General features: G+C 42.5%; 1 protein-coding gene across 1 annotated transcript in view; it reads left to right on the top strand.

Annotated features, from left to right (window-relative positions):
- The first annotated feature begins 2,849 nt into the window (after positions 1–2,849).
- The window catches only part of LOC126440443 (uncharacterized), a 35,802-nt gene continuing 14,970 nt past the window's right edge, over positions 2,850–23,681 (top strand). The window contains exon 1 of the mRNA XM_050090673.1: positions 2,850–3,106. Coding sequence (XP_049946630.1) covers positions 2,850–3,106 — 257 coding nt within the window. The remainder of the gene's footprint in view (positions 3,107–23,681) is intronic.

Raw genomic sequence — 23,681 nt, 5'->3', positions numbered from 1 at the left:
GAATTCTGGAGAAGAGGAGTTTGTGGCACAACTTGACTAGAAGAAGGGATCGGTTGGTAGGACATATTCTGAGGCCTCAAGGGATCACCAATTTAGTATTGGAGGGCAGCGTGGAGGGTAGAAATCGTAGAGGCAGACCAAGAGATGAATGCACTAAGCAGATTGAGAAGGATGTAGGCTGGAGTACGTTCTGGGAGATGAAGCAGCTTGTACAGGATGGAGTAGTATGGAGTGCTGCATCCAACCAGTCTCAGGACTGAAGACCACAACAATAACAACAAACTTCTTCCCAAGAGACAATATATATGACCAGTTTTCTCTGTGTCAACTGTAAAGCAAATGCCTTCATAGTCTGCCAGATCCGCTTCTTTGTCTTTTCGTTTCACAGCCAACCACACCGCTCTCTTTCCCCCTCTTTTCATTGCTTACGTCTGTCACATTCCTCTTACTCGCCCTCTCCCCCCCCCCCCTCCCTGCCCCCCTCACCCTCACTCACGTGTATTACTGACAGTGCCTTCAGTTTAAATCCACCTAATTGCAATCTGCATTTCTTCTTGTACTTCTTACGAACTAATATAAACTCCGCTTCTTTTTTCTACTGTAGCTGCTACTACAAAAAAGCTACATTTCTATATCATTTTTCTAGTAATACGGAAATAAACTAAAATATGGTAGAATGCCTTGTTAGATGTTAAGAGAGGACCTGATATTGCTAGGATGGTTAAATCAGAATATAACAATAATCAAAACGAGAGAAAACAATCAAACGTAACCAGAATGAATCTTTCAGTCTCCAGCAGAGTGCACACTGTTTGAAGCTTCCTTCCTCATTGTTACTTGACAGTAATGAATGATTTCTGTGAACTGTCGCCGTTAATGGGGTGAAGTTAAAGAAACTCGAAACCTTTTGTGTGTTTGAGGGCGAATCACACACTGAAGCTCGCCTTTTGTGGGCAGTGGTCTTATCGACTGAGATATCTAGACGCGACTCACGACTAAATATCTCAGCCTCTTCCAAGGAAAGGAAAAATTCGACTAGCTGATTGTGAAAATGAAATCGAAAGAGGATTAATCAAAGTAATTACAATAGCCGACTAAAATTATGTTGCTATGTTTCAAACTAGTAGTGTTTCAGCAAAATAGAAATTTTCCCAGCATAGTTATGAAAACTGTAGCGTAGCCAAAAATTTGATTGCACAAAGCACGTCTATGGGAGGTCTTGGGAACACAGATAGCTCATTTCTTCCTGTGTAATTTGCGCATTTTTCTTCGAGCATTGTGTGAAACGGAACGATATTAATTAGATCATCTGTATTCATGCAAATATTTGTGGCTATTACTAGAAGTTAAGTAAGGTTTGTAAACTAAATGGAAACGCCAAACGTTGTTGAAGCAGACAATTTAAAGATGCAGTTCGAGATTACCTGCTTGCGATGACGTAGAAGTATGGGTTTTATCGATTATTGGGGAGCCTTGGAGGTAATTATGTGTCACTGAGACTGCATACGTTTAAAATGTTTTCGCTACATCCAGCAACCTTCTTCATACTACGTTTATTCTTATATATCTGGAATCTTACTCAAAGAGGTAAAAATGTGGAACATAACTGATATAGAAGATTCGACCTATAAACAATTGGGGGAATACGTGTAAGGAAATCAGCTGCCTCCTTTTCAAAGGAACCGACCCTGTATTTATCTCAATAAATTTGGGCAAACACGTAAAAATCTGGATATGCAGAGCGCCAACTTGCTCGATCGTCATTGAGAGAAGTATCCTATGGTCAATTATCAGAAAATGAAGAACACATAGTTGTAAGCTCATGCATCATAGGAAACAAAACGGACATAGTGCTGTCACATTTCTTTGTCGGGACTTGTCCAGTAACGATTTCAAAGACGCTTTCATAGCAAAATATGCGTGCAAGACATGATCGAGGTTAAAAAAAAGTTGTGAAGAACAAGCGAGCAGCTCTCAAAGAGTGAGGTGTCATAGGCTTTACTGGGTTTTGTTTTGTGAATGAAAACTTGCTACACCAGGTGCGAATGAAATGAGAAAGATGTGATAAACAAGGTGCATGATTACAGCCCCCAGAAAAAACACACGATGCAGGACCAATACAATGACCAACGTAAGTACTGGACTCCACTACTGCTACTCTTGAGAAAAGTTTTGAAAAATAATTGCTCTCTGAGCAACGAAACACATTTTCTCCAGCTGCTTCATAGATTACATGCTGTTAAGAACAAAATGTATCACTGTAAGCCGATCTTTACGAGCCCATCTTTAAAATTAATGCAGTTTCAAGTGAGCAATAAAAACAGAATAAGATGCACTTGTTATAGTTTTGAGATGTAAAGTGGATAACCAACCTATATATTGTATAACATTTTCAGAAATGAAACGAGCCCCACAAAGGATGACACATAAGGATCGAGACATTCATGAGTGGAGAGTAACAGAAAGGAAAAAAAATATGTCTTTGATTAGTTGGTATATTTAATATCAAATTTTAATTTGCACAAGGGCAACAGTTATAACCCCAGTCGGATGATCAGAACCGTGTAATTTTGGCGAAACTGTCTCCTGCAATTTGGTAGAAGTAAATGAAGAAAGTATCTGTGAATATTTATAATTTTTTGACGATTTAAGTTTTTGAAACCTTTTATTTCAGGAAACAGTCCTCCCATACGGATATCACTGTTTTAGTATTTGTAGTAGGGAAAAAGGTAGCGGGCAATCGCGCGCGCTCATCGTGTGACGTCTCGTCTGGTGCGAGGCGAGGCGCGCTGGGAGCGCGGCGAGTTCCCCCGGTGACATCAGGAGCGGCGTGGGCCGGCGTTCCTGGAATGCGCCCGCCGGGCTCCCGGAAGCGCGCCGCCACTTCTGCGAACTGCGCGACACCCGAGCCGGCGCGCGCTCAGATAGCCGCGCCGCGCAGCGCCTGCAGGCACGCGGCACGCAGCCCCGCCTCCCAAGGACGCTCTCCGGACAGCCCGCCGCGCGCCCGACGGCGCATGCGCGAGCCCCCAGCCGAGAGACCCCACGCGCACGCGTCTTGCTGGTCGCAGTTATTAGCAAACACCGTGCCGTCGCCTGACGCGCCGTACGTGCCGGGACCGCAGAAATACTTCATTGTTTTGATTTACAACCATTTTTCAATAATAATAATAATAATACAGTAGAGTCTCGATAGTTCGAGGTGAACGGGACCGGAAGCACCTCGAACTATCGAAAACTAGGACTATCGAAAATTAAACGGGAAAGAGAAATACAGGGTGATTCAAATAGAATACCACAACTTTAAAAATGTGTATTTAATGAAAGAAACATAATATAACCTTCTGTTATACATCATTACAAAGAGTATTTAAAAAGGTTTTTTTTTTCACTCAAAAACAAGTTCAGAGATGATCAATATGGCCCCCTCCAGACACTCGAGCAATATCAACCCGATACTCCAACTCGTTCCACACTCTCTGTAGCATATCAGGCGTAACAGTTTGGATAGCTGCTGTTATTTCTCGTTTCAAATCATCAATGGTGGCTGGGAGAGGTGGCCGAAACACCAAATCCTTAACATACCCCCATAAGAAAAAATCGCAGGGGGTAAGATCAGGGCTTCTTGGAGGCCAGTGATGAAGTGCTCTGTCACGGGCTGCCTGGCGGCCGATCCATCGCCTCGGGTAGTTGACGTTCACATTGGCACTTATCTGTCCGTAGTTACGGACAGACAAGTGCCAAAATGGTGGCGCTCCATCCTGCTGAAATATGAATTGTTGTGCTTCTTGTTCGAGCTGAGGGAACAGCCAATTCTCTAACATCTCCAGATACTGTAGTCCAGTTACAGTAGCACCTTCGAAGAAAAAGGGACCAAAAACTTTATTGGCTGAAATGGCACAGAAAACGTCCACCTTAGGCGAGTCACGTTCATACTGAGTTGTTTCCCGCGGATTCTCAGTGCCCCATATACAGACATTGTGACGGTTGCCTTTCCCGTTAGTGTGGAAAGTTGCTTCATCACTAAACACAATCTTTGAAACGAAAGATTCATCTGTTTCCATTTGAGCAAGGATAAAATCACAGAAATCGATTCTTTTAATCTTATCAGCTGCAGACAGTGCTTGAACCAATTTCAGACGATAAGGTTTCATAACTAACCTTTTTCGTAGGCCTCTCCATACAGTTGATTGTGGAATTTGCAGCTCTCTGCTAGCTCTGCGAGTCGATTTTCCTGGGCTGCGAACAAATGCTTGCTGGATGCGTGCTACATTTTCATCACTCGTTCTCGGCCGTCCACAACTTTTCCCTTTGCACAAACAGCCATTCTCTGTAAACTGTTTATACCAACGTTTAATACACCACCTATCAGGAGGTTTAACACCATACTTCGTTCGAAATGCACGCTGAACAACTGTCGTCGATTCACTTCTGCCGTACTCAATAACACAAAAAGCTTTCTGTTGAGCGGTCGCCATCTTAGCATCAACTGACGCTGACACCTAGTCAACAGCGCCTCAAGCGAACAAATGTACAACTAAATGAAACTTTATAGCTCCCTTAATTCGCCGACAGATAGTGCTTAGCTCTGCCTTTTGTCGTTGCAGAGTTTTAAATTCCTAAAGTTGTGGTATTCTTTTTGAATCACCCTGTATTATGATATTGTAAGTAATATAGGTCAAAATATGAACTTTATTAAAATAAAATATTTACACATGCATTTGCATTGGCAGAATAACAATAATTATTTATTTAGACAAGTAATAATGAAGTGTCTTTTGTTTGGCGAAGCTGCAACGTTTCCTCGCGGCAATGTCACGCCACCGTCTCAGGAGCAGTAGGTCAGTTGGTGTCGCCTGAGGCTGTTGTTCCACGTAGCATATGGCGGCCTCGAGAGCCGCGTATCCATCGGTGTGACTTATCATCGGTGTAGCCTCTGCCTCGTCATCATCGTCACTCTCACACTGCGATGGAATGTTAACCACGTCTCTTATAGAAGAGTCTGTCACTTCCAACTGTTCGTCCGAATTTAACCACTCGCCTACTTCCACCTCTTCTGCCTCTTCGCACCCTGGCAATCTTCTCATTAAATTACGCAATGGTTAATCGTCCTCAGCTGCTAAATCCTCAGTTTCTGTGTCTGGCATACTTTCCTGTAGAAGTTTTCCTCCATAACTTAGAAATTGTGTCTGACTTTATTTCGCTCCAAGATTCGCTGATCCAGTACACGACGTCCTTCAAAGTAACTTTCTTCAAAGCTCCTACAATGCTTTCGTTGTCTTCGGAATGCAGGATTGACTGTAGCAATCGCCGTCGAGACTTTTTTTTTAGACATTCCAGAATGCCCTGATCCATGTGCTGAATGAGACAGGTAACGTTTGGTGGGAAAAACAAGGCGTGGATACCGTCGCACTGCAGTTCTCCTGCACTTGGATGTGAGGACGCATTATCCATGAGCAAAAGTGCTTTGCATTGCAGTCCCCTTTCTTTGAAAAAATTCTTGCAGTCAGCTACAAATGAGTTAAAAAACCAGTTCTTGAGGATTTCCTGATTCATCCAGGCATTATTCTGATGTGTATAGACAACCGGAAGAGCTGAGTTGGATACATTCTTGAATGCTCTTCGCTTGGCAGACTTCCCAATCACAACTAGTTTTAGTTTGTGGCTTCCAGTTGCATTTGAAGCTGCCATAACTGTGAGCCGCTCTTTGCTTTTTTGTGCCCAGGAGCACTTTTTTCTTCACAAGAAGCAAGTATTCTCGCTGGTAACATTTTAAAATTTAGCCCAGTTTCCTCACAGTTATATATTTGTTCATTATACAAATTTTCGTCAGTTATGATTTTTTTAAACTCGACGATAAATTTTGAAACGGCCTGAGCGTCACCAGAGAGTTTTTCTCCACATGCGTCTAGTTGACCTCTTCTTCCACTTGTCGAGCCAGCCCGCATTAGCGGCGAAGTTGTCATCTCCTTCGTGCAGCTGGTTTCTGAAAAACAAAGCTTTTTCTTCCAAGATTGGGCCAGAAATCGGAGCACCCTTCTGCCTCTGTTGGGTAAACCGCATGAACAATGCCTCACTTGTTTTTTTTTTTTTTTTTTTCGAAGTCTGACTTCTTTATACTTCTTCGACTGAGAGATTCGTGTGAGCATCTCTGTGAAGAAAACTGTTTCAATTTAAGTCGGTTTCTTCGCCAGTCACCAACAGTAACTTCACCGACACCCTATTGGAGAGCAAGTTTTTTTATTGTTTCTCCTTTATCAAGTCGTCTTAGTGCTTCTAATTTTAGATGCAAAGGCACAAATTTCCTCTTTTTTGTTACAGCACATCTTTGTAAGGTGTACAACGGAACACACAGTCAACAAACAAAACGACACAGAACACTGTACAGTACAGGTATTGGGAACTACAGTAGCGTATGAACTCCCCAGTTTTGATCGGTAGCAGCCGGCAGCAGTCGGGGTATTTCGTGCCATACTGACAACAGATGTTCGTGCAACAGAGCAGCGAGCTAATCGTCGGTGTTGATTGCATTGTTGTCTGCTTTGTCACTGAACTGTACTCTCCCTATCTATCTTTTGCAATGACGTTTTCATTATTTATCATGTCAGTAAAAAAAGAAGCTATATCGTTGCAACTTTTTTTTCTTTTTTTTTTTTTAAAAAAAAGGCTCGGATTATTGGAAACTCGAACTATCGGGACTCGAACTATCGAGACTCTATTGTAGAAATTTATAGATATTTCACGTTTCTAAAATCATCTCATTGGTTTCTTCTTCTTTCGTTTCACCCTCTTTGGGGCACGTTGGAGCAATCATTTCTTTGTGCGTTGTTCTTTTCTTTTGGCCCAGTATTTCTTCATTCTTTCTGATCTTCTTCTCCTCTCTTCTTCCGAGATGAAGGGTTTGAACATTTGTGTAGATTTGTCTTGGAACCTTATGTTTTCATCTTTAGTAATTAATTTAGCTGTTCGATCAGTAAGTGAATTTTTTGAAATCTTTAATTCTACTAGGTCTTTCACAGTTTCTTCAAACCAGTTGGGTTTCGTTTTGCGGTTACGGAAGAAGTCAAAGATTCGTTTAGTTAATCTGTTGGGATACATTCTGAGAAGATGACCATAAAAATTTATTCTCCTTTTTCGCATAGAGTCTGAAAGTTTTTCAGTTTTCTTGTAGAGAGTTTCATTTTTCCTGTATATAATCTTATTGTCTTGAAATTTTGGCCCAATGATTTTTCTAAAAATTTTTCTTTCCTGTAGCTCAAGTTTCTCCATTTGGCCTTTGAAATTCATGTTAAGTGTTTCTTCTGCATACAGTGCTTCTGGCTTAATCACTGTCTTGTAATGCGAAATTTTGGACCCCCATGAAAGGGATTTTTTGTTGTATGTATTTTTTGTTAGTTGGAAGGCCAATTCAAGTTTATTTTTTTCTGGATTCCATTGTTTTCCTTTCCTCAGCATTCCAACTAATCCATTCTCCGAGATATTTGAATTATTTTACTATTTAAATCTTCTGTTATTGAACTTTGAGGTATTTACATGAGTGCTTGATGTCTGTCAATATCTTAGTTTTTTCAAAGGAGATGTGAAGACCTATTTTAGCTGCTTGTTTCTTTAGTTCAAGCATTTGCTCCCGTGCTTCTTCCATTGTTTCAGCAAACAGGGCCATATCATCTGCAAAAGCAATGCAATTTACTTTAAGGTTCTTCTTTTTGCAACTCAGTCTTACACCACTCTTAATATTTGCGTCCCATGTTCTGACTACTTTGTCAAGCGCACAATTGAACAGCAACGGTGAGAGCCCATCCCCCTGTCGCACTCCCGTTTTTATTTCAAAGGGTTCCGATAATTCGCCCATAAATTTAACTTTCTAGAATGTATTTGTTGTCTTCTTATCCAAACCCATTTGTTCCAGGACTGATAATAGAGATTCTCTATCAATCGAATCATATGCTTTTTTGAAATCAATTCGTCAGACCTATGTGACCGAATTAACCACTGATTATAATTCGAGGCACCAGCAGTCGCTATACCACAATATTTCTTTTCATTGGAGTCATGACCGGTTTCGCACACCAATGCCCGTCTTCAGGAGGTTATATTCACGTTGTCAGCGTACTATCACCCATACTGCTCAGTATTTGAGTATTTAATGCAGTGTCGAGAAGCTAGCAATTTGTGTTTGAGCCATTCGAAGCAGTTTTTTGTTCTCAGCACGAACAGGCCTGACAAAGGAGTGGTAAAGCTTCTCATGTCGGAAGCTGTATTGATTTTTACCCACTCTCAGTCCACTGTGAAAAAAATCTGTTTGCAAAATTTATGCTGTTACCATGAAGTGGGAGTCAGTAAAAACAGGAGTTCGTGCTTACATTCGGTTGGTGTGCATCCTGGAATTTTCGTGCTATGCGCTGCTCTGCTCTCTTGTCGCTGCCTCAGTTGGTTTTGCAATACAAGCGCCGTCTTACCGACTAAAAGCGATCGTCAGACAACTAAATAATCGTACAGAAACTTAAATTACATTTTATCACTAACTTTCTTTTTAAACTTAAATTGAGAACATGCACACAAATACGAAATAGGCAACACATCTACCAGTACATCAATTTTTTAGAGTCTATCATCGACACGAACAAATATCACACGTTATAACAATCAGGTCTGCCATCTTCCAGAATGAATATCGTTAGCCGGCCGCAGTGACTCATATGTTCTAGGCGCTTCAGTCTTTAACCGCGAAACCACTACGGTGGCAGGTTCGAATCCTGTCTCGGGCATGGATGTGTGTGATGTCCTTAGGTTAGTTAGGTTTAAGTAATTCTGAGTTCTAGGGGACTGGTGACCTAAGAAGTCAAGTCCCATAGTGCTCAGAGCCATTTGAACCATTTGAACAATGCTATCTTGAGCTCTTCACTCGAAAATGTCTCAGTCTCCACTTGACTCCCATAGCGTTCTTCAACTGTTTGCCTTTCAGTTGGCTGAAGGCCGTCCTCACCAAAAATACTTCGTTCGTAAGCTCTACAGACATGATGTGACTCAACATGAGCAGTTCCCGGTCTAAACTAATATATTAGAACAATATTTACATAAAGAAATGCTATAAACATTCAGTCACATTCAGACCATTCACAATAAGTATAAATAAAGGTTTGTCCATAAATACATAAACCAGCATTCTAGTGCAAGTGCGTTCATGATAAGTCACCACAGATTGTCGTTAAATACGGTTTAAGCAATTACTTAGGCCTGCTTGTCAGAAGCGTGTTTCGCTACTCCTTTACAAAGGTGGTGTCAGCTAATACGTGCAGTTGACCACTTCTTGAGTTACCATTTTTGTATTATCAAGTGCAATTCATATTTAAATAAAGTTACTGGCAAAATAGTGAACTATTCATCAAATAAATACACAAGTATGACAAAATGTGAAATATTCATTTGTTATGCAGTTTTGAAGGATACGATGTTCTGACAAACATTTGCATAATGAAAAACAAAAACGTAATAAATCAAGAGATAAATATAGATACAGGTAAGTAGATTTCAGGGATGATAGCTATAGTGCAATGGTAACATTTCAGGTGTCGTATGTGCAAATCGCATGAAGCATTTAAAAGTTGTTAATTCAAAGATTCAGTGTTAAAATGTTTATTCGCTGTGAAATATTAACATCTCTAGCTTTAAACATATTGAAATACAGTTGTGTCATTGAATGCGCCTCATTTTCAGATGTATTCAGATTTGATTTCATACTTGACTATAAGACATTGTACATTTTCAAATAACTGTACCGAGCGAGGTGGCGCAGTGGTTAGACACTGGACTCGCATTCGGTAGGACGACGGTTCAATCCCGCGTCCGGCCATCCTGATTTAGGTTTTCCGTGATTTCCCTAAATCGCTCCAGGCAAATGCCGGGATGGATCCTCTGAAAGGGCACGACCGACGTCCTTTCCATCCTTCCCTAATCCGATGAGACCGATGACCACGCTGTCCGGTCTCCTTCCCCAAAACAACCAACCAAATAACTGTAAGAATCCACATTTCAGCTTGTTTGACTCTCCGCTATTATTGTTTCATGTCCCGCATAAAGGCCATCCTAGCAGTGGCCGTCCAAATCCGCATCTTCGGGACCTGTCTAGCCCGTAGCGGCTGCTGCGGCTTGCCCAACGGCTGCTGACGCTTTGGCTGGGTCGACCACCCCGCCCCCTGAACCCCAGACCCGCGCAAGCAAATTCACTCCACCTGTTGCTAACTCGAGGTGGTCGAATCACTCGACTACATACGCGTAACGCTACACGTACCAGGTGGAATCTGGAGTACCTGTGAATCTTTACCAGTTTGAGTTCGAAACGCGGCTGATAATAAACGTTACAGATTTTTGACATTCAGGTCAGGAATCTAGAATGAGAACCGATTTGTTTCCAAGCAACGGAAAAAAAGCGTGTCACATGAAAAAATATTTTCCTTTCCCATTTTCTTAGACTTTGATGTGTCTACCAGGAAACTTTCTGTGCTGCAAATTTATCTTTCCACTCGTGATAAAAAGTTTTCGGCTGATTCTTGAAGACAAACAAATAACGTAGGTAAAAATGAAGCATCAAGACCGACCATGGTCATTATCATGTAAGATAGTGTAGGTGCGGGTATAGATTGCACAGTCGCCTCTGTACGCTATTTACCATTGTAAAAATGTTCCTTTTGCCCTGTGTTTATTGTACACTCAAAATGCACTAAAACTAGCTAACTTATTCTTCGAACCTGTAACGTCATCTTAGCACATTCAATACACCACCACTTTGCCTTTCTCTACCAGGTAATTTTAGTTTCTCATTTTTCTTTCTGAGATAACTGTTAACAAAAGATGGCGCTGTCACAATTTCATCAGGGATATAATTACATTTAGTTTCTTTGCCGCCGGTGGATTTGCAATCTTTAATAGTTAGATTTTCAGTCGTTTCTGACGATATACTGCACTTTGTACGTTCGTCAAAAAGTTCAGCGACCAACGATGTGACTCGAAACATATATCAGAAAACACCAGAAAGCGCGCTTTTTAATTAATATGTATAATTAGTTAGCTTCCAGGATGCATCTGCAGCCGAAAATTGGCTTGTGTAGTTAAAATGCAAAATAATGGCAGGTTTCAAACCCTTGTCAGTCAGTCAGCAACATCCTGGGTCGTTAGGGAGACAGGGTGAAATCGAAATGTTAAGGGTGTTATGCATAACGTCGTACCGCTTATGCTAAAATTAAAGCTTTTGTTGCTACCCTACCTGAAGAGTCTGAAGAATCATGAGAAAGTACTATAGAGAAGGGTGTTCGATCCGGTAACAGCTGAAAATTGCTATCGGCTGCAGTAAAAACGTACATCACGAATTGTTATCGAGACGTGTGTGAGATGCTACTGAGGAACTTAAATAACGTCACCATATTGAATTGTGCCTCTGTCGTAAACACACGTTAACTGACGGCATGCCTCCGGTATTCATAAACTACATTTTTGGACTATATCACAATATTCAGAGTCAATGTGTTCGATGATGAATGATCAATAGCTTACTCAGGCCACATGAATGTGATTAGTCATCTGACGAAATGTAATCATTATTTCATCTAAAGTGCAACCTGTTAATTTCATTGAAACCCCCATAGGAGGTTCGAGTCCTCCCTCGTGCATGGGTGTGTGTTGTGCGTAGCGTAAGTAAGTTTAAGTAGTGTGTAAGCCTAACGACCGATGGCCTAGCAGTTTGGTCCCACAGGAACTTACTACAAATTTTCAAAAATTTCATTGAAATTTTTTCCCTATATGTAACATATTTAAAGACGTTCCAAGTTCTTACAACAGATGGCACTGATCAAAAACAAGGAAAAGGTCGTATAAGAACAAATCGAGAAATAAATACTAGCTGACAAATATATATCCAGAAGCAAATACATGATGGGTTATGTACCATTTTACTTGTGTCGAGAACATTGAATACTCTGTGGTGCAGACTGTATTTCTGCTCGTATTTATTGCTTCTTCCTTAAAGATTGTGTTCGTCTCTGAATCCTCCGACTGTGAGGAAATACACGTGTACATCTCTGGCAATCACGCATTTGAAACGATTAATGACAAATTCTGACGGTCCTGTATGAAGTGTTTACTGTCGTGAAATGTGTACTTCGAAGCAGTTTCATTGTCTGGGACCGAGGAGGGGAGTCAGTGGATAAGATATTGGACTTGCTTCCGGGAACAACTCTTTCAGAACCTCGTCCAGCTATCTAAAGTTATCCTTGGTTGCCCTGAATCGTTGCAGGCAGATGTAGGCATATTCCTCCAAACATGACACGTTGGATTTCCTTCCTCATTGTTTCCCAATCAAAGCTTGTATCCCATCCTTAATGAGCTCGCCTTCGAGGGGGCGCTACACCCTAATCTACCTGCCTCCTAATGGGTTCTTCATTCAAGGAAGGTTTAACTCTACCTTCCTCCCCTCCTTTTTCATTGTCTGGGCTTCAGCCTGCTATGTGATGTGAGTGAACCTTATGGCGACACCAAAACGAAAACGCATGTCTACAAAGACATTTCTTTATGCATGGGTCCACAGCAATGACGACTTTCTTAAATGAAACCATTTTTCCCTGGAGGACTGATTTTATTAAACAGGAATCTTCCCTTTGTGCGTCGCAGTTAGTCACATCCAAGGATTTTCTCATTATCAAAGGCTCCGTTTTCAAACAGCTTGATCGTACATTAGTGTGGATAACGGTACATTTAAGAACGAAAAACGAAACAAAATTGATGACTCTTCACGCACTGGATTCATTGAAAGGTTTTCATGACGCGGTGAAAGAAAGAATGTCACTACATACATGTACATTGAGGTGACAAAAGTCACGGAATAGCTCTAAATATCGTGACGGGCTCAACAAGTCGTTAGAAGTCTCCTGCAGAAATACTGAGTCATGCGAAAGTGTTCCAGGTGAAGGATTTTATGCACGAACTGTCCTCTCGATTATGTCCCATAAAAGTTCCACACGATTTATGTCGGGCGATCTGGGTGGCCACAACACTGGTTCGAATTGTCCAGAATGTTCTTCAAACCAAGCGCGAACAGTTGTGACCCGGTGACTTGGCGTATTGTCACCCATAAGAATTCCAACGTGGTTTGGGAACATGAATTCCATCAAGGTCTGCAAATGGTCTCCAGATAGCCGAACATAACCATTTTCAGTCAATGATCGGTTCATTCCATGTAAACATAGTCCACACCGTTATGGATCCACTACCAACTTGCACAGTGCCTTGTTGACAGCGTCCATGCCTTCGTGGAGTCTGCACCACACTGAAATCCTACCACCAGCTCTTACCAACTGAAACAGGGACTCATCTGACCAGGCCACGGTTTTCCACTCGTCTAGAGTGCAGCCGATATGATCACGAGTCCAGGAGAGCCGCAGGCGATACTGTGGTGTTAGCAAAGGCACTCGCATCGCTCGTTTGTTACCAAAGCCACATATCGGCGAACTGTCCTAGCGAAGTTCGTCGTACATCCCACATTGACTTCTGTGGTTATTTCATGCAGCGTTGCTTTTCTATTAGCACTGACAACTCTACACAAACGCCGATGCCCTTGGCTGTTAAGTGAAAGTCATCGGTCTTGAGCTGCCTGTGGTGAGGGATAATGCCTGAAATTTGATATTCTCGCTACGCTCTTGACACTGTGGATCACGGAATATTGAATTCCCTAACGATTAATAAGTCATAGCTGCAAAATACTAACGCTAATTCTTTACAGACGAATGGAAAAACTGGTAGAAGCCGACCTCGGGGAAGATCAGTTTGGATTCCGTAGAAATGTTGGAACACGTGAGGCAATACTGACCCTACGACTTATCTTAGAAGAAAGATTAAGAAAAGGCAAACCTACGTTTCTAGCATTTGTAGACTTAGAGAAAGCTTTTGACAATGTTAACTGGAATACTCTCTTTCAAATTCTGAAGGTGGCAGGAGTAAAATACAGGGAGCGAAAGGCTATTTACAATTTGTACAGAAACCAGATGGCAGTTATAAGAGTCGAGGGGCATGAAAGGGAAGCAGTGGTTGGGAAAGGAGTGAGACAGGGTTGTAGCCTTTCCCCGATGTTATTCAATCTGTATATTGAGCAAGCAGTAAAGGAAACAAAAGAAAAATTCGGAGTAGGTATTAAAATTCATGGAGAAGAAGTAAAAACTTTGAGGTTCGCCGATGACATTGTAATTCTGTCAGAGACAGCAAAAGACTTGGAAGAGCAGTTGAACGGAATGGACAGTGTCTTGAAAGGAGGATATAAAATGAACATCAACAAAAGCAAAACGAGGATAATGGAATGTAGTCGAATTAAGTCGGGTGATGCTGAGGGAATTAGATTAGGAAATGAGACACTTAAAGTAGTAAAGGAGTTTTGCTATTTGGGGAGCAAAATAACTGATGATGGTCGAAGTAGAGAGGATGTACACTGGCAATGGTAAGGAAAGCGTTTCTGAAGAAGAGAAATTTGTTAACATCGGGTATAGATTTAAGTGTCAGAAAGTCGTTTCTGAAAGTATTTGTATGGAGTATAGCTATGTATGGAAGTGAAACGGGGACGATAAATAGATTGGACACGAAGAGAATAGAAGCTTTCGCAATGTGGTGCTACAGAAGAATGCTGAAGATAAGGTGGGTAGATCACGTAACTAATGAGGAGGTATTGAATAGGATGGGGGAGAAGAGAAGTTTGTGGCACAACTTGACTAGAAGAAGGGATCGGTTGGTAGGACATGTTTTGAGGCATCAAGGGATCACAAATTTAGCGTTGGAGGGCACCGTGGAGGGTAAAAATCGTAGAGGGAGACCAAGAGATGAATACACTAAGCAGATTCAGAAGCATGTAGGTTGCAGTAGGTACTGGGAGATGAAGAAGCGTGCACAGGATAGAGTAGCATGGAGAGCTGCATCAAGCCAGTCTCGGGACTGAGGACCACAACAGCAACAACAACGATTTCCGAAATGGAATGTCCCATGTGTCTAGATTCCAATTACCATTCCACATCGGAAAGCTTTCCACGTGGATCACTTGAGTACAAATTACACCTCAGTCAATGCATTGCTCTTTTATACCTCGTGTACGCGATCCTACCGCCATCTGCATATCTGCATATTCCTATCCCATGACATTCTTCACCTCATTGTACATCTACATCTATGTTCTTCAAACCAACGTGAACAGTATGCTAGAATGTACTCTTCTTTGTTCCATGTGTTGGAGTTTCTTTCCTTTCTATTTGTGTATGGAGCACAAAGCAAATTACTGTTTGAATGCCTCTGTGCGCCTTGTAATTAGCTTAGTATCTACGGTTGCAGATGTAGTGTGTTAGTAGAATCCTCAATACTAGTTCCTGGTACTGTATAAGTGGCCTTTAGCGTAATAATTGGTGTCTATCTTCAAGAGTTTGCCAGTTGAGGTTTCTCAGCATTTCCGAGACCTCTCCCGTGGGTCAAACCCTTTAGCATTAGGACTATCCTTCTTTCTACAAGATCAGTACCTCAGTTTGGTCCTACTCGGTATGGGTCCCACACAGTTGTGCAGTATTCTAGGATTGGTTGCATGTGTGTTTTGTAACGAGTCTCCTTTATAGACAGTTTGCACTTTCCCACTATCCTACCAATGAATAGAAATCTGCAAACCGCTTGACCTACATCGGAGTCTATGTTATCATCCCATTTCATATCTCTATAAACCGTTGCCTACAGTTTTTGTACGAGTTGACGTGGTAACTGCGACTCATTGAAATTGCATATGATACCACATTTATAGATTCAAATCATAATGTAGTAGTGATGAAGAGTACACTGAAGTTTGAGAGACTAGTCAGGAAGAATCAATCAGCTTACCTGAGTGGTAATGCGACTGATTCCCATGCAGCAGGCTCAGGTTCGATTCCCGGCCGGGTTGGAGATATTCTCCGCTCGTGGACCGGGTGCTGTGTTGTTCTCATCATCATTTCGTCCTCATCATCGGCACGCAAGTCGCCTAATGCGGCATCGACCGAAATAAGACTCGCACTCGGCGACCGAACTTCCCTGGATGGAGCCTCCCGGCCAACAATGCCATACGATCATTTCATTTCAATACGCAAAGAAGTGATATACTAAGGAATGACGAGGAACGCTTGAAGCTCTCTCAGACTATAGAGCCAGAACTTCCCTGGATGGGGCCTCCCGGCCAACAATGCCATACGATCATTTCATTTCAATACGCAAAGAAGTGATATACTAAGGAATGACGAGGAACGCTTGAAGCTCTCTCAGACTATAGAGCCAGAACTTCCCTGGATGGGGCCTCCCGGCCAACAATGCCATACGATCATTTCATTTCAATACGCAAAGAAGTGATATACTAAGGAATGACGAGGAACGCTTGAAGCTCTCTCAGACTATAGAGCCAGAACTTCCCTGGATGGGGCCTCCCGGCCAACAATGCCATACGATCATTTCATTTCAATACGCAAAGAAGTGATATACTAAGGAATGACGAGGAACGCTTGAAGCTCTCTCAGACTATAGAGCCAGAACTTCCCTGGATGGGGCCTCCCGGCCAACAATGCCATACGATCATTTCATTTCAATACGCAAAGAAGTGATATACTAAGGAATGACGAGGAACGCTTGAAGCTCTCTCAGACTATAGAGCCAGAACTTCCCTGGATGGGGCCTCCCGGCCAACAATGCCATACGATCATTTCATTTCAATACGCAAAGAAGTGATATACTAAGGAATGACGAGGAACGCTTGAAGCTCTCTCAGACTATAGAGCCAGAACTTCTCTGGATGGGGCCTCCCGGCCAACAATGCCATACGATCATTTCATTTCAATACGCAAAGAAGTGATACGCTAAGGAATGACGAGGAACGCTTGAAGCTCTCTCAGACTATAGAGCCAGAACTTCCCTGGATGGGGCCTCCCGGCCAACAATGCCATACGATCATTTCATTTCAATACGCAAAGAAGTGATATACTAAGGAATGACGAGGAACGCTTGAAGCTCTCTCAGACTATAGAGCCAGAACTTCCCTGGATGGGGCCTCCCGGCCAACAATGCCATACGATCATTTCATTTCAATACGCAAAGAAGTGATATACTAAGGAATGACGAGGAACGCTTGAAGCTCTCTCAGACTATAGAGCCAGTAACAATGAATAACTCAGCAGGCAGCATCGTTGAAGAGGACTCCTTCCTTTCCTTTCGGCCTTTGTCACGCTCCAACGCGGGGTCGGTCGTGTTACTTGCGGATTTGACAATGTTAGTGTCAGAGGGTGCCCAAATGTCCTTCCTGATGCCACCCCAAATCCTCCGGGATGGAATTAATGTACCACAGCTGTCTGCGTCTAGTGTAACCCACGTAAGTGTGCGAACGTTTTCAAATGTCTGCGAGTCGTCTAACTGAGGCGGAACGTGGGGACCAGCCCATTATTCACCTAGCGTGATGTCGAAAACCGCCTAAAAACCACCTACAGGCTGGCTAGCAGACCGACCCTCGTCGGTAATCCGCCGGGCGGACTCGATCTGGAGCCAGCGCGCCTACCCGAGTCAAGAAAGCAGTGCAATAGCACTCCCGGCTACCCTGGCGGGTCACAGCTGAAGAGGAATGGACGTATCTGAAAAGGGCAATCACAGGAATTGGAGAGATAAACATAGGTAAAAAAAAGGTAACTATTAAGAAACCATTGGTAACATAATAAATACTTCAGTTCATCGATGAAAGAAGAAAATACAAAAATGTTCTGGAAAATTCAGGAATATAGAATTACAAGTCACCGAGAAATGAAATAAATAGAAAGCACAGGGAAGCTAAGACGAAATGGCTGCATGAAAAATATGAAGAAATCTAAAAATAAATGATTGTCGGAAGGACAGACTCAGCATACAGGAAAGTCAAAACAACCTTCGGTGACATTAAAAGCAAATGTGGTAACAGATTGCAATAGGAGTTCCACTGTTAAATGCAGAGGAGAGAGCAGATAGGTGGAAAGAGTACACTGAGGACCTACATCAGGCGGGAGATTTCTCTGATGTGATAGAAGAAGAAACAGGGGTCGATTTAGAAGAGATAGGAGATTCAGTATTAGAATCAGAATTTAATAGAGCTTTGGAGGACTACGATAAAATAAGGCAGAAGGGATTGACAGTATTCCATCAGAACTTCTACAATCACTAGCGGAAGTGGCAACAAAACGACTATTTATGTTGGTGTGTAGAATGTATGAGTCTGGAGACATACCATCTGACATCCAGAAAAATAACATCCACGCAGTTCCGTAGACTGAAAGAGCTGACAAGTGTGAGAATTATCGCACAATCAGCTTTACAGCTCCTGCATCCAAGTTGCTGACAAGAATACTATACAGAAGAATGGGAAAGAAAATTGAGCATGTGTTAGATGACGATCAGTTTGGCTTTAGGAAAGGTAAAGGCACCCAGAGAGGCAATTCTGAAGTTGCGCTTCATAATGGAAAAAGCATTCGACAACGTAAAATGGTGCAAGATGTTCGAAATTCTGGGAAAAATAGGGGTAAGGTATAGCGAGAGACGGATAATATGCAATATGTACAACAGCCAAGAGGAAATAATAAGAATGGACGACGAAGAACGAAGTGCTAGAAATAAAAAGGATGGAATACAGAGATGCAGTCTTTCGCCCCTACTTTTCAGTCTGTACTTCGAAGAAAAAATGATGGAAATGAAAGAGAGGTTCAGGAGTGGAATTAAAATTCAAGGTGAATGGATTTCATTGATACGATGCGCTGATGACGTTGCTATCCTGAGTGAAACTGAAGAAGAATTACATGATCTGCTGAATGGAATGAACAGTCTAATGAGCACAAAATATGGATTGAGAGTAAATCGAAAAAAGTCGAAAGTAACGAGAAGTAGCAAAAATGGGAACAGCGAGAAATTTAGCATCAGGATTGAGAAGTAGATGAAGTTAAGGAATTCTGCTACCTAGGCAGCAAAATAACCAATGACGGACGGAGCAAGGAGGACATCAAAAGCAGACTAACAGTAGCAAAAAGGGCATTACTGTCCAAGAGAAGTCTATTAGTATCAAACATTGCCCTTAATTTGAGAAAGAAATTTTTGAGAATGTACGTTTGTAGCACAGCATTGTATGGTAGCGAAACATGTACTGTGGGAAAAGTGGAGCAGAAGGTAATCGAAGCATTTGATGTGTAGTACTGCAGACGAATGTTTAAAATTAGATGGACTGGTAAGATAAGGAATGAGGAGATTCTGCACAGAATCAGAGAGGAAAGGAACATGTAGAAAATACTGACGAGGAGAAGGGACAGGGTGATAGGACGTCTGTTAGGACATCATGGAATACCTCCATGGTACTTGAGAGTGCTGTAGAAGGCAAAAGCTGTGGAGGAAAACAGGGACTGGCTTACATACAGCAAATAATTGAGGACGTGGGTTGCAAGTGCTACTCTGAGATGAAGAGGTTGGTATGGGACACAAATTCGTGGGGAGCGGCAGCAAACCAGTCAGAAGACTACGCACAGCATTTGTGCTGTTGGAGGGGAATAGAGGAACAGAGTAAGAAATCCGTCTTGTCCTTATCGAAGGAACCATATCGGCATGAGGAAAGCGATATTTAACATGAATGTTGTTGGCCGATAGGCCTCTGAAACGGGCTGCAGTCGAAACGATACTTGACGAAATTTTGTTTCAAAAGGCAGGATTCGAACCTGCAACCGTAGCGGTCGCGCGGTTTCAGACTGAAGCGCCTAGAACCGCTCGGTCACAACGGCCGGCTCATTGTTTTCGATAATCAAGAAAAGCCACGACGGCTATAGCAAGGAAAGCGGCCACCCTTCACGTGTGGTGATGTTTTCTCACGGTTTCTTAACGCAACTGGCGAAGCGACGTAGCCTCTCCCTGAGCCCGCGACTGCAGCGTCCTACTTGCAGAACGCAACGGGCACTTCTGCGGCGGGCCCCCGCAGTCCATCACCGAAAGTACGAGGGCGGACGCGCGAGCAAATAGCTGGGGCAGCCGCTGGAAAAAGCGCACCGCTCCGACAAAAAGGCGCGGCGAATAAGGTCGTGTTGTTTATGGGACAGTAACGTTGCGGGTCCGGCTTTCTTTGGCGCGCGCTTTTTCCACGGCGGTCCGTAGCTGTGGGCAGCGGGCGCTGATTGGCCGAGGCGGCATCGCGGCCCATCGCGGGTCGCGCCTAGCGGGACTTCTGCGTGCGTCCCGCTGCTATCCCTGCCGGAGCTCTCCACCCTCGCCGGCTTCCTTAATGGCCGTCTCTCGTTACTACAGCGACAGCACAAAGGCAGAAGCACAGTTCCCGTGTTGCGGGAGGCGGAAATAATCTAAATTTTGATAACTTCTCGTAAAAGTTCTCTGTGAAGCCACTGCAGACCTTGTACAACTCCGACAGGCAATCGTTAAATTTTAATTACCATCTCGAAAATAAATAAATAAATAAAGCTACGATCATGCAACTTGGTGATGACGTCACTTTTTCTCTGCATAATCACTCTTCAGTGCGACACGCCAGTCTCCCAGCACCAGGGATGCCGCCGTCAGATTCCGATCAAAATCGTATGTATCGCGATCGAGTTATGTTTTCCTCCAGTTTCTTTTGGATTACATTTACTGTAGTTAAACATAGCTCTACCAAGCGATCTCTAGACCGTACAGCAATCCTTCCAGTCATGGACTGTGCGGCTGGTCCCGGCGGAGGTTCGAGTCCTCCCTCAGGCATGGGTGTGTGTGTTTGTCCTTAGGATAATTTAGGTTAAGTAGTGTGTAAGCTTATGGACTGATGACCTTAGCAGTTAAGTCCCATAAGATTTCACACACATTTGAACATTTGAACAATCCTTCCAGATCCAAAACAAGGTCCTCGTCCATCTTCCACGCGGCTGTGTTCGTCCTACGCCATCCCCAGACCATTATCCTTCACTGAATCGACATAACCCATAAAAGGTGAAAAATTAGGTAGTCCCACATATGCCACAAGGAGCCGTTTTGCAGCAGTTGATGCTCCTCCAAGCTACAACAAACTGTGTGCTGCTGCCTGATCTCTGAAATGAAGAGACGAACTTACCCCAGGTCACGACGATCACCAGAATTTATTCTATCAGATTTCTTTCTGCGCTGATTTGTTGAACACGAAAGTCTTTAAGATTACAGATGTAGATTTGTGCGAACACATTAGGAAGACGTCTGACCTGTTTCTACCATTGCATATGTTCGCTAGCGCATGGCACGAGATATAGTACCGCTTCGAAACTCGAATAGTCTATTCACTGCGGACTGGAGATCCAAACAACCAACAACAAGGTTTTCTGGTTGCTACTGCGCACATTCATGTAGCTTGCTCGAAATGAAATCAGTCCTGTGTTTTTATCCTATATGTTGACAACCAGCCCGCTTCACCCAGTTATTTATTTATCCCAGTGTACTATTATCTATTATCTATCTACAGCACAGTAACAAAGTAGTTTTATTTAATTGTTACGAAATCTGTGCCATCGGCGTTGCCGCAGTGGTAACACCGGTTTTCGCCAGATCACCAAAATTAAGCGCTGTCGGGCTGGGCTACCACTTGGATGGGTGACCATCTGGTCTGCCGAGCGCTGTTGGCAAGTGGGGTGCACTCAGCCCTTGTGAGGCCAACTGAGGAGCTGCTTCACTGAGAAGTAGCGGCTCTGGTCTCGTAAAAAGAATGATGATGATTAGGACAACACAACACCCAGCCCCTGAGAGGAGAAAATCTCCGACCCAGCCGGGAATCAAACCCGGGCCTTTAGGATTGAGAGTCTGTCGAGCTGACCTCTCAGCTACCGGGGGCGGACTGATTCATCACTAACATCAATAGATTAGTTATTTTTATACGTTTAACATGTCCACTATCACTCGAAGCAACATAATATCGGGGCTTGCATCAACCAGCCTTCATTACGTAACAATTGTTTTCAGTATTTTTATATAACGTCTTTCCCATCTTCCCCCAAAGGATAAGAAGGATAATTATGTTTGTTATGTGTGGGTGAGGGGTTTGGTTGAAAGTGCTCCAGATCCGTTTTCCGTACTTGTATCAATTTTGTCATTAAGTATAAAATATGAACCACTTAACTATAATTAGTTGTTTCGCAATATGGGAATTGTTCTAAGATTACTTTCACCACCAGAATTTTAAACGTATTCCATCACCTATTAACCGAGGTGGTTGTAGTGAAATAAACCACTGCATAGAAGAAAAAGTATATGTTTGCTCTTCTAATTTTGTCGTTTACGAGAGTACGCCACTTTTAATTATTTGCTGCTTCTTTGATCCTCAGATGCGACAAACACACAGTTAACAGAGCCCGCACAGGAGACGAACTCCCTGTGACCCTATGTCCATCTTCATCTGTTCAGTTCAGCTATGACTCCTTTCGCAGCTTTGTGCAGTATACTGCAGGGAGGCTGCATAAGCTCAGAAACATTGGCAGTTCGCTTCCAATCTCAATAAATATGAAGATATCAAATCATTATTTCTAAAAGCAGATATTATGCAGTACCACTCTCTTTTGCACATACGCAATATAACTGTACTTTCCCATTTTTCCATAAATCCTGAAAGTCAATTGCAGACAGTACCAACGTATGTAATTAATAGTGAGCTGAAACAATAGAAAGAATGATATTATATGAAGATCGAAAGTAGCTTTCACGACAATTGTGATGAAGAAATGAAACTCAAAATGTACGTTTGAGCTGAAAATTAGTAGAGCATGATTGGAAACAATACGTTGCTTATATGTAGACCCACTGAGCTATTAAAAAAAAGAAACCTCCATACCCAATATTTTGATTTGTTACCAGAATGTTTGATCAACACGCGAGCAGGCCTATTACGGAACTATTCTGTTTACTCAAATGGGAATATCTTTTTCCGGTGACTATCGAGGAAGTTTAGAGAACCGTCGTTTGCGACAGACTGCAGAATTTTCCTACTAACGACAACGTGCATCACACACACGGATCACGAAATCAAAAATATTCAGAGACTTTTTCCCCCGCTCTGTATGCGAGTGAAACAGTAAAGAAAATGACAAGTAGTAGTACAAGGTACCCTCCTCCATGCACCGTATAATGACTTGCGGAATATGTATCTGAATGAACAGTATTACTGTCCACACGGACTGATAAAAACACAATAATCTGCTTCAGTACTGGCGTCCATCCAACGTCACTTACGTGTGCAAAGTTCCATCGCAATTTAATCAGAGCAACGTTACCATGACGTAACCTCTCCTAGTACACCTCGAAGGTCTCTTAACTTACGACATAATTGGAGTTTCAGATTCAGTAAACTCTGTTATCTATACCATCTAGAAACATTTTTTGTGCATTTCGTGTGTTAAGTTACTACTAAAAGACGAAAAATGTACAATCAGAAATTAATCAGGTACTTGGATATGGATATGGCTCCTTGGAGCTTGCTGACCACAGTTCATAAAGTTCCAAAGCTTACTTAGAAACCGATATCACAGTCACTCTACTTTGCAGCACAAGCTAGATGGCGATCAAAACAAAGCTTATTTCGATTTGTTATCGATAAAGCGATTCTGATGCTGTCAGTCACTTGCAGTGTTTTCTGCAGTCTGCAGTCGAATCTCTGA

The sequence above is a fragment of the Schistocerca serialis genome, chromosome 1, assembly GCF_023864345.2.
Source record: "Schistocerca serialis cubense isolate TAMUIC-IGC-003099 chromosome 1, iqSchSeri2.2, whole genome shotgun sequence".
Classification (NCBI taxonomy): Eukaryota; Metazoa; Arthropoda; class Insecta; order Orthoptera; family Acrididae; genus Schistocerca; species Schistocerca serialis.
The sequence above is the reverse complement of the archived record's forward strand: the minus strand, read 5'-3'. Positions and strand labels throughout refer to the sequence as shown.